General features: G+C 36.3%; 1 protein-coding gene and 1 long non-coding RNA gene across 4 annotated transcripts; one reads left to right on the top strand and one right to left on the bottom strand.

Annotated features, from left to right (window-relative positions):
* The first annotated feature begins 380 nt into the window (after window positions 1-380).
* Window positions 381-4,064, top strand: LOC311095457 (phospholipase A and acyltransferase 3-like). 3 transcript variants are annotated; one of them, XM_084133971.1, is made up of 6 exons: window positions 381-468; window positions 606-651; window positions 1,052-1,160; window positions 1,252-1,520; window positions 2,411-2,548; window positions 3,774-3,823. In XM_084133971.1, the coding sequence occupies exons 2-5, from the start codon at window positions 637-639 to the stop codon at window positions 2,525-2,527; spliced, it is 510 nt and encodes a 169-aa protein (XP_083990097.1). In that variant the 5' UTR covers window positions 381-468; window positions 606-636; the 3' UTR covers window positions 2,528-2,548; window positions 3,774-3,823. The 3 variants fall into 3 exon arrangements, with proteins under 3 accessions (XP_083990097.1, XP_083990096.1, XP_083990098.1); XM_084133970.1 differs by having other exon boundaries at window positions 2,411-4,064; XM_084133972.1 differs by lacking the exon at window positions 381-468 and adding an exon at window positions 504-522 and having other exon boundaries at window positions 2,411-4,064.
* A 693-nt stretch (window positions 4,065-4,757) lies between these two features.
* Window positions 4,758-8,237, bottom strand: LOC311094794. The gene is made up of 5 exons (XR_014608723.1): window positions 8,174-8,237; window positions 7,058-7,131; window positions 6,832-6,981; window positions 6,585-6,687; window positions 4,758-5,273 (listed from the first exon to the last, which is right to left on the bottom strand). It is a non-coding gene; the product is annotated as an uncharacterized lncRNA (long non-coding RNA).
* Between the last annotated feature and the right edge of the window lie 3,192 nt (window positions 8,238-11,429).

Here is an 11,429-nt window from a genome sequence, read left to right as displayed (position 1 = left end):
ACGAGTAAAAGTGTGTTTTACTATGTTATGTTTGACTATGTTACGATTACGAAATTGTTAACATTAGAAACGGGCTAACTAACTGTATAATCCTGGGTTATTTTGTTGGATGTTCAACGCTGTTAGAACTTTATCCTACATGAATTTAAGACTATACACATGGTGTAGCTATTATTTACGAGGTTAAAGTTGATTTATAAGGACAGCAACATTGACCATTTGTGCCGTTATCACAACGGATGACGGACAAGTCGCCATCAAAACCCACTCTTGCTTTTTTATTATTATTGGGTGTTTTTTATTATTATCGTAAAATATAAAAACAGTCTAGAATAAAAAAAAATAAGGGCGTCCACTGAATGACTCCAGCACGCTGATTCGCTCCCAGTCACGCCGCGTGACTATATATAAGTTAGATCCGTTATTTTTTACCTCAGGGGAACACACTGAAACATAAGTTACATCATTGTAAGTAGCCTAACTGTTAACGTATAAATTGAATTCCTTAATTATTTAAGAATGTTAATGCTATTATTTAATTAATGTTACGAAATGAAGACTTGTTAGTCAGTTACTAGTTTGTTGACCAAATATTTTTCCCATAGGAGTAAAAACAACAAGTTTGTTGAGGTTGCCATGGAATCGACAAAGGTATATGTCAAACACATCGGCTAAAGTGGTCTTTTAAGTGAATCAACCTTAACATGAATTAAATGTAAAATTAAATAGCAAATGGATTATTTTGGTGCTTTTTTATTGATGAAATGCTTCTAAATGTATGCTTATTTCTCAAGGTGTGTTACAGAGGAATTGTATTAAAGCAACAGAGAGTATTAAAAACTGTATAATAAAATGAAAGTGAAAGTGCTATCTCTCTGAAACAAGCAAGTATTTGTGCAGATAGCCTACAAAGTTAACAAAACCTTCTTTTTATCTATTCACAAGTGCAGTGGTATTGAGTTATTTTAGTTATAGAGTATGAGATAGTTTTGACAAGTTAAGTGGTTCTATTAAAATGTAACACAATATTACGCCTGATGTTTTCTCTCAGTATGATAAGAAGCCGGAGCCTGGAGACCTCATTGAAATCTTCAGAGGCACATATCAGCACTGGGCTATTTATGTTGGCGATGGTTTTGTGATCCACCTGGCACCACCCTGTGGGTTATTTACATGCTTTACATGCCGCCTATTGAGTTGATCTTGAATTGAATTTTTTTTTTGCTTGCTTTTCCATTTCTTTCTCTATAGCTGAGCATGCTCAAGCTGGTGCCTACAGTATGATGTCAGTACTACATGAGAAAGCCACAGTGAAGAAAGAAGAACTTTATAAAGTAGTTGGCAATGATGAATACCGTATCAACAACCTTCTGGATAAGGAATGTGAGCCACGTCCCATTCATGCTATTCTACGGGATGCTTACGGTCTTTTGGGTCGAGAACTTCCATATAGTGTTTTTACCTGGAACTGTGAGCACTTTGTTACGGAGCTAAGATACGGAAAGGCACAGTCCCGTCAGGTACGATTAGTTGACGTTGAGATAATTCACACAAATAATAGTGTAACTGTATGTTAGTGAATTATAATGTACTCAGTGGTGCTTGAAAGTTTGTGAAGCATTTAGAATTTTCTATATTTCTGCATAATTATGACCCACAAATCATCAGATTTTCACACTGAAGGTAGACAAAGAGAACCAATCAAACAAATGAGACAAAAATATTATACTTGGTCATTTATGTATTCAGGAAAATGATCAAATATTACTTATCCGTGAGTGGCAAAAGTTATCTAGGAATAGCAGTTAATTTTTCACTCGATGGGATGACAATCAGGTGTTAGTGAGTGTCCTGTTTTATTTAAAGAACAAAGTCTGATCTTCACAACACGTGTTTGTGGAAGTGTATCATGGCACAAACAAAGGAGATTACGGAGGACCTCAGAAAAAGATTTCCTGTTGCTCATCAAGCTGAGGTTAGAAAATCGTCTCTAAAGAGTTTGGACTCCACAATCCACAGGGTCACACCAGATATACTAAACGCACTCACAGATATTTAATACTGAATCATTTTTTCTCAATAAATAAATAACTACATATTTTCATCTCATTTGTTTGATTGGGTTCTCTATGTCTACTTTTAGGACTCTGATGATGTTGGGGGTCATATTTATGCAGAAATAAAGAAAATTCTAAAAGGTTCACAAACTTTTAAGCACCACTGAACGTGTCAAATTTTTAAAAAAATCACAGGATTACAGGACTGCATTATGGTAAAAGATTTATTTAAAGATTTATTATTAAAATACATTAAATATGATTTGGATTATGGTCACACAAGCTCTGTCTGCAGTTTTCAGGAATTTATCTCACATTAAATTAATATAGATACTTTCTGTTTATTCGTATAGGTGCGACAAGCGGTGCAGATTGGTGGTGCTGCAGTGGCTGGTGGTGCTGCACTTATTGCTGCTGTTGCTGCTTTTGCTTATTTTGGTTCAAAAAACAAAGAAAAGCAGGAACACTAAGTCTTGGGAAATGAAGAACTGGGGCCGGTTTCACAAAGCTATTTTAGACCGGTCTATAGTGTTAGACAAGTCTAAAATTTGCTCATAGACTAGTCTAATGCAAGTTAGACTGTTTCACAAAAATAAAGACTGACTTAATTTAGACCAAAAAAATTAGACACCTTACCCCCAGGCTAACTTAGGTCTAAGACTCTGTTACCTTGGCAACCAGCAGTAACAATCAGTTACAAACTGCCAAAAGAAAAGGGAAAATGGCTCATAATTTAAACATTTCTTCCAGTTATTACATTCCCAAGTAAAATGTCCTTGTAACTGTTAGGGCCGTTACATAGTCAACGCGAGCAACGATCGACGCGCTCCCTTTCATAGTCTGAGCAGTGGACGCAAGCGGCACGGCATGAGCTAGTAGTCATAGTGGAGTCATAGCTCTGAACGCCCGTCTATTTCGCTTCAAACGCTCGCTTTATACGCGCGTCCTATTCGCCTTGGACGCGCAAATGGATTCAAAATGTTCAAGCGTCGAACTAGACGCGATAGACGCGAATTTGACGCTCTATTCGCGTTTGGTGTGAATGCTGCAACAGGCTACGATGTCAAGATTGCAATGCTGAAGTGTGTGTGTGTGTGTCAGAGAGAGAGAGAGGCACGGGCGCGATCGAACAGTGGAAACATAAAAACATACGCCGTCATTTATACTCCTCCAACAAACACACATTTTCCGCTGGGGTAAACTGCACTGAGCGGTTGAATGCGCTTACTCGATCCGCCATGTTTTTTGTTTTGAAAAGTCTTATTTTACCCAGAATGCATTGCAGTGTAGTCCTACTTAAGCCCAATTTATACTTTTGCGTCGAACTCACGCCGTAGCTACGTCGTAGGCTGTGTGTAGCGCGCGTACCCTTCGGCGTACCCTGACGTGCACCTCTCCAAAAATGTAACAACGCGTCAACTCTACGCGGACGCAAGCGCTGTGATTGGTCTGCTAGGACCGCTCCCTCGGGTTTCACATGCTCCCTCTGCGCGCGTGAACGCGGACAACGACGCAGAAGTATAAATGAAAACCAACGCGTTGCCTACAGCGTAGAGGCTCCGGCGTAGGTCCGACGCAGAAGTATAAATCAGCCTTTAAGATAGTCAGAGTCTTAAGTGCTTTGTGCAACGGTCTTATTTAGATGTCTATCTGAAGTCTGACTATCTACTATATCTAAGCCATAGTCAAAGTCTATCTTTGTGAAACCGGCCCCTGAAAGCACAATTGCGGAGGTCTTTTGGAAGTCAGTAAATTATTTGATGCATAATAATGATGCGTAATAACTTGGCAGGCATAGTTGTATGAGCACAATGTAAAGAATGCACAATCTGTGATGTTGTTTGGTAACTCAATAATAGTGCATTTTGTTTTTGATAATTTAGTTTCCTAATGAACTTTAAAGCACTTTTATAATATAATCCAAATACAAAATATTTGACCAAATTAATCTTCCAACAAACTGCTGTGTTGCTATTTTTGTGCCAATAAATATTTGACCAAACATTTTTCATTGTGTAGGCTAATTCTTTTTCAAGTTGTGTGGTTTCATAAGACTCTTATTTTATTATTGTTCATATCAAGGTAGTTTTTTTGTGCATGTGAGTGTATACAGAAATTACAGAAACCAACCCCCACTGAAAATTTTGCACCAGCTCTCAAAAACAATCACTGATTAACCAGAAAAACTGCAAACTAGCTGTCAAACTAGCTTTTCCTTCATGATTTATTTTCAGACATAATGAGAATAACGTTATACTTGGTATTTTAACGTGACATGATATCTGTTTTCTTTTCCTCGTGATTATTTTCTTTTTTCCCTTTGCAATCCACACTGTAAAAAATAAAAAGTTGAGTAAACATAAAAAAGTAAAGCAACCAGCTGCAAAGCATTTTTGAGTTTACTCAACTTCAGTGGTCGAAGTTCATCCAACTACCAGTCCAACTCAAAGAAACGAGTAAGCACAACTACAGAGGTCCTGAAGTTCAGTAAACTCAAAAAAGCTTTGCAGCTGGTTGCTTTACTTTTTTAAGTTGATTCAATTTTTTACTTTTTTACGTTGATTCAACCTTTTTACTTTTTTAAGTTGATTCAACTTTTTCAAATATCTCACCCAGATACTTGTATAGCCTTCACATTAAGAATCCAAATGCAGGGAGTAAACCATACTGTAAATACAACACAATACAAAAGACATTGCTATCATTACAGAACTTATTTATTGACAAATATTCTGCATTCTGCAAAACAGCACATTTTATATTTGCATTAGGTACACATATTATAAGGTGATGAAGTTCTATTCCACTCTTCAAGATTTATTTAAAAAACTAAAAATAGACTATGCACAAAATTAGAGTACAAACTGGAATAAATAGATGCTCAACCTTACAATTATCCATATGGATTGCAGCTACTTGGACAATCTTTTGAAGGACTATTTTTTTCTAAACAAACTAAGCAATTTTTTTTCTTAACCAGTTACTACTGGTGTATTTTAATACTTTAGGATAGTTCACATTGGGGGCATAAATCAAGCCAAAGAGGAGAGTAACATCTGTGGCAAAGGTTTTGCACATTATGGTGCCCAATCAGCTCTTATAGTACTACAGAGAGGCACCTTATATTTGGGTTTGAGTGGATAGTGGCAACATCATCTTCAACGATAGTTAAGATCCTCATCTTCTCCCCTTGTGAATGTCTTCTGGCTCTGTGTCCTGCAGTAAAAAACAGCATAAAATTAGGGTCATTTTTTTTTTATTGCATTATGTTAGACCACAGAGTGTTCCTTAAGGTCTGCTCATGTAACTTCACTTGAAAAGTAAAGGTGGTCATGTTTTTAAGCATGTTCAAATTCAGCCATATAAAACTGATAAACGGAAAACATTTCCCAACTCCAAACAATGCCATATCAGCATTGATGTGATTGCCTGTGGCACTCGTCCACAGCAGAATCCACGGCCATTCTGATTTAATGCTTTTTATTTTAGGTAACCCAAATCGTACATGTTTTAAGGCACACATTCTGTTTATCACCCAAAACTGGTCATATTGCATCAGTGAAGATTGGTTTAAATCACTAGAGTCACATGGATTACTTTCATGCTGCCTTTTCTTGTTTATATCTCCTATATTCATATTCTTTTATATTATATAAATTTTATTTACTCTGCTATTGCTACATTACTGTTTAACCTTATGATTGTGCACTGTATTGTTTTAACAGGTTAGATATCAGAGGGAATGTCTCCGGACAGTGTTGTGAAGCAGTAATTTTACATTGTCTTTGCTTTGGTAAAATAACAACTTGTTGAATTTGTGCCATCAGGTGAAGTCAAACTAATCACTGAGAAAGTTTCAACTACGATTATTTAATAAAGTAATTTTTACCATGACTTTGTCTGTTGATGATAAGTTTTGTATATCACACAAAACAGCATCTCTTAACAGCATCTGGTAAATAGGTGAAATACAGTGCTATGCATAAGTTTAGACACCCATGCTAAAGTTGACTAAAAAGAGGAATAAAAAAATCATCTTTTGGAAATTGAACTTAATGCCTTAATTAAAAAATTAGGAAAAATCCAACCTTTAAGGACACCAGTTTTCTTTGTGAATGAATAATGTATCGTAAATAAATAAATGTTCTTCCTTAAAATACAGGGTGCATAAGTCTGGACACCCCTATGTTAAATTCCCATAGAGGCAGGCAGATTTTTATTTTTAAAGGCCAGTTACTTCATGGATCCAGGATACTATGCATCCTGATTAAGTTCCCTTGGCCTTTGGAATTAAAATAGCCCCACATCATCACATAGCCTTCACCATACCTAGAGATTGGCATGGAGTAATTTCCATAAGATCATCTCTCAATGCAAATCAAACCAGCTATTAGGCTAACTGAAATAAAACCATGCCAATCTCTAGGTGTGGTGAAGGCTATGTGATGATGTGGGGCTATTTTAATTCCACTGTATATAATAGCACTGTATATCAGGTGTGAGTGTATATGCTGATGATCATCTTACCAGGCAAGTCTTCAGGATGTTTCCAGACTTTTCCCTCATAAACAAAGGCAGACCTTTATGAATTGTTGACTTTTTTTGAGGAAGCACATTGGAGTGTCTGTGTCTGAAAGACAGAAAAACAAATACGGAACAAGTTATATACAAAGAGAAGAGAAGAGAAACTTTTTCAAGGTTTTTTTACCTTGAAAAAGAGATGGCACCATTCAGCCTTTAACCAGAGAGATATGATCACATGCAAAATAATTACTTGATGATCAAGTTGGTCTAGGAGGATCTTCATCTCATCTCCATACGCTCCACCACTTGCTCTGTACAACTAGATGTGTATTCATCTAACTAAGAGAAAAAGGTGCTCTTCGGATCAGTTTGTGTGATTCTGTAATACTCAGCAGAGACCCTGAAAAACAAAAAAACATTGTTGAAACAGTAAGAATTAAGTGTAGAACAACACAAGTAAATTCAGTTAAACTCACCTGATCTTTTAAAAAATAAAGGCCACTGTTTTAGCACATACAAGGATCTTGTCACTGTACTGATGTTCTTTAGTCTAAAAATGACAAATACAACAGAACAAAGATACATAATTGTATTAAACAAAACAACAACAAAAAAATCAGTTACAGTAGGTTAATTTAACATGTAGTAAAAATAATACAGAAATTGAATGTTATTAATATTACAGATATTAAAGATACAAAAGTTATTATAAGAGCAGTGAGCGATGTTGTCTTTTGTTAATTGATTAACATTAAGGATTTAGCCTAATATTTGTTTAGGATACACAATATTTTTATCCTATTCACTTTAAAACATACCGCACACATACTACCCATTCTATTATTTAATATGCAAAACTAACATACATATTTTTAACATAACACACTAGTTTTGCATATAGGCCTATATTATTATTTTTTTCCTCTAAATTGTATTGTATTTAATTATATTGCACTACTGTAGAATGCCTGAGCCTCAACTTAAGCATGTACAAATTGTAACTATAATTTGTATAGCCTACGTGACAAATAAACTTGAAATTAAATTGAACGGACTGCGGTCACTTTAAGAGCTCATGGATCTAATACTGAAACATCTAGGTTTCAACAAATTGGTTATGTTCACTTAAGACATTGCCGACTGTGTTTACTTGAATACTTTCTTTGTTTTGTTTTTTGTTATTGACCTAATTGTATGTGTATTTCACTATTAAATCGCAATACGCCACAAAAGATAGCTGAAATCGCACTCAGATTCTGTCCGAGTCCGAGAGAAGCAGCTTTCTGTCTCTCAATCAGCGCAAGCAATTTATTTATATTCTTTATTCACGACTTACTGAGCTTAACAATTTTAACATCTTTTAAACACCATGCACGTCCTTGTCCTTCTTTTCTCACTCAAGCATGTTTCCTCACTCTAACGTTAGTCTGGGTAGCAATAACGTTAAGTAGCAATGTGCTACGTGGATAATCTCTAACAATAGAAACTTATCGTCACCACGAAATATATCTTTTAACATAATACTATATTTTATCAACATATGTGTGCAATTTATAGCCTATTTTCATTCATAAAGCTTAAAGAAAACTTACCGCAATCAGATAAAATCCAGTCCCTTTGATAGCATGGTTGAAGGAGGGAAACCCCGAGTAACGTACAGCGAGACAGACTGCGCATGCGCGATGATGGGAAGTTAAACGTTCGAACTATGAAATCAAAATATTAAGTTTTCTCAACTTAATTGTTTGTGTTCATTGGACAAAATAGTAGTACACTTGCAGTTAAATAGTTTTTATAAGTAAACTCAACATTGCAGTCAAAAATTTGTCCACTCAACTTAAAATTTTAAACTGAGTTAACAATTTGCAAGTTGGATTTTTTACAGCACTGTAAAAGTATGAAAAGGACAACATATACTGCACATTTGTGGTCTGTTCTCCCAAATTTAATTTACGATATATTTAATTAATAATTCACTGGAATGCACGAAGAATCTCGTTACCTCTTTCCAGGTTTGTTTTCACAGGTAAATGCAATTTATAATCTGTCAAAATGACGGAAAACACTTTGAAATAGTATCACGTAATGCTGAAGTTAATTCAAATGTTTGATTAAGGCAACATAAGTTACATAATACAGATATATATTACTACAGTGATATTTAACCCGTCCGTTATTGCTGTGGAAAGATTCGCGCTTTTGGGGTTATTTGGTCTGTTGAAACTGAAGTACCTTGTTGATGCTTTTTAAATTTCCTTTTAATGGTTGAAGGGTGAGTAGATTAATCCCAGACAGCAACATAGTGTCGACCCAGATCCAGCCCACATCTGGATCGTGTGGAATCCACTTGTACCAGATGTAGGCCGGATCTGGCCCAACACTATGTTGCTGTCTGGGATGTCATCTTATTGTGACACTTTTTTAACGTATTGCGTTCATAGAACGAGCCTTTTCACTGATTGTTTACAGCAGAGGTCTTCAATCCTGCTCCTGGAGGGCCACTGTCCTGCAAAGTTAAGTTCCAACCCTAATCAAACACACCTGAATCAGCTCATCAAGCTCTTCAGAATCGCTTGAATATTCAAAGGCAGTTGTGCTGAAGCAGGTTGGAACTAAACTCTGCAGGACAGTGGCCCTCCAGGAGCAGGATTGAAGACCTCTGGTTTACAGCTTAACGGAAATTACACCCATAATTCGTGCAAAGCGTCATGGGTGTAGGCGCCGAGTGCGCGACTTTGTTTCTTGTTATTATTCAATAAACACCAAACACCCACACTCTCCGCAAGCCGACCCGTCCTCTTCCTTCCCCACATTGCTACAATATGTTTTGAGGTGTGGCGGTATGAATGTGCATTGTTTACTTTACAGGAATGCGCTTACAATAGAAATCTGAAGCAATGCAAAAATAAACTTGATAAACGTGATAAAGATAACTTTACAAAATACAAACTGGGTTGTGACATTTTTTTTAAAACTAAAAACAAAAAACAAAAAAAACATAGTATTATACTCCTTTGAAATGGGCAAAACGATTACACAACATTATGCTGATTTATAAGATGGTGTGTGTGTGTGTGTGTGTGTGTGTGTGTCAAGTCCATGTAATGTCTTGCCAGCAGCCATATCACCCTGTAGCCCAAGACTGGTTCCTGAAGCTAAGCAGGGTTTAGCGTGGTCAGTACCTGAATGGGAGACCTTCTGGGAAAACTGTTGCTGTTGGAAGGCCAGCAGGGGGTGCTCACCCTGTGGTCTGTCTGGGTCCTAATGCCCTGGTATAGTGACAGGGACATTATACTGTCAAAGACTACCGTCCGTCGAATGAGACATTAAACCGAAGTACTGACTCTCCGTGGTCATTAAAAATCCCAGGATGTCCTTCGGAAAAAGTAGGGGTTTAACCCCGGCATCCTGGCCAAATTTGCCCATTGGCCTCTGTATACTGATTGGCTTCATCTCCTCTCCACCAATAAGCTGGTGTGTTTGAACACCAAGCTTGGATTTGGCCAGGTTCTGACTATAAACAGGAGTCTTCTCAAAACATCAAGATAATACTTTATTTCTCTCGAGGAGAGGACACTTTAATCCAGGGTTTCTGGTCCTGGAGGGCCACTGTCCTGCACAGTTTAGCTCCAACCCTGATCAAACACACCTGAGCAAGCTAATCAATGTCTTCAGGATCACTAGAAACTCACAGCTAGGTGTGTTTGATCAGGGTTGGAGCTAAACTGTGCAGGACAGTGGCCCTCCAGGACCGAGTTTGAGAAAATAAGGCTTTAACAAAGAAATGGTCACTCAAACTATTGGTTCCAATGTGTCGCCCATGTGACCTACTTGTCAGGGTATCCCAGAAAAACAGATGTATGTATTGACACATGTTAAAGAAGTCCATACTTCATTTCTGGAAGCTGGGCATTTGAGCCAGACCCTCAGTCACCTCTCAGATATCACATACAGACATTAGAGAATACACGAAAAGAACATTTCAGTAATCTCACTGCAACTTCTATAACAAAGTAAAATCTCATAAGCCTTTAGAGAAGTCATTCAACTCATTTGATATTTAGAAGGAAAATATTGATTAATACCTTGATTATAATCACTCATTACATAAACATTGATGTAATGTTTATTATGTGTATTATGTAATGAATACTCATTACATAATACATTGAAGCAGCAGTGGATTCCAGAATCCACCCCTATAAATAAAGGTGACTTGACTTGCCTGACAACAATCAACTGGGTCAAGCTGACAAGGACACAAAAGGCTGTTTTTCGGTTTTGACATATTAGTTTTAAAACCAGCAGAACTTGCTATTGTCACCATGGCATCAATCAAGGTAAACATTTTTAGACAGATTTGAAAACAATACACTGAAATGTACCATTAAATAGTAAATGGGTAAAAATAAGAATTTTATGCTGTTATACTGATGATGGGTTTTGAAATAGCCTATTTTTATTTTACTTTTCAATTCTGCATGTTTTTTTGTTACCTTAAAGTACTGACAAGGCCAATGTCTGGCTTGACTAATTCTCTATGGAAATAGTTTTAAATATTATCTAATGATCTAATATTACTTTCCCTTTTTTGATGAGAAGCTGGAATGTGGAGATCTCCTGAGTAAGCAATGGGCTTTACATACAGTATATGTTGGTAATGGTGATGTGGTTCACATAGTACAACATGAGTTCATTACAAACATAATACATTATACAAAGGTGATTAAATAACCAAAGTTGCATGATATATATATCATGCAACTTTGGTTATACACATTTGGTTATAAACTTTTATATATATATATATATATATATATATATATATATATATATATATATGTGTGT

The sequence above is a fragment of the Abramis brama genome (assembly GCF_963993115.1).
Source record: "Abramis brama genome assembly, chromosome: 13".
Taxonomy (NCBI): Eukaryota; Metazoa; Chordata; class Actinopteri; order Cypriniformes; family Leuciscidae; genus Abramis; species Abramis brama.
This window is presented reverse-complemented; position numbering and strand designations above follow the sequence as displayed.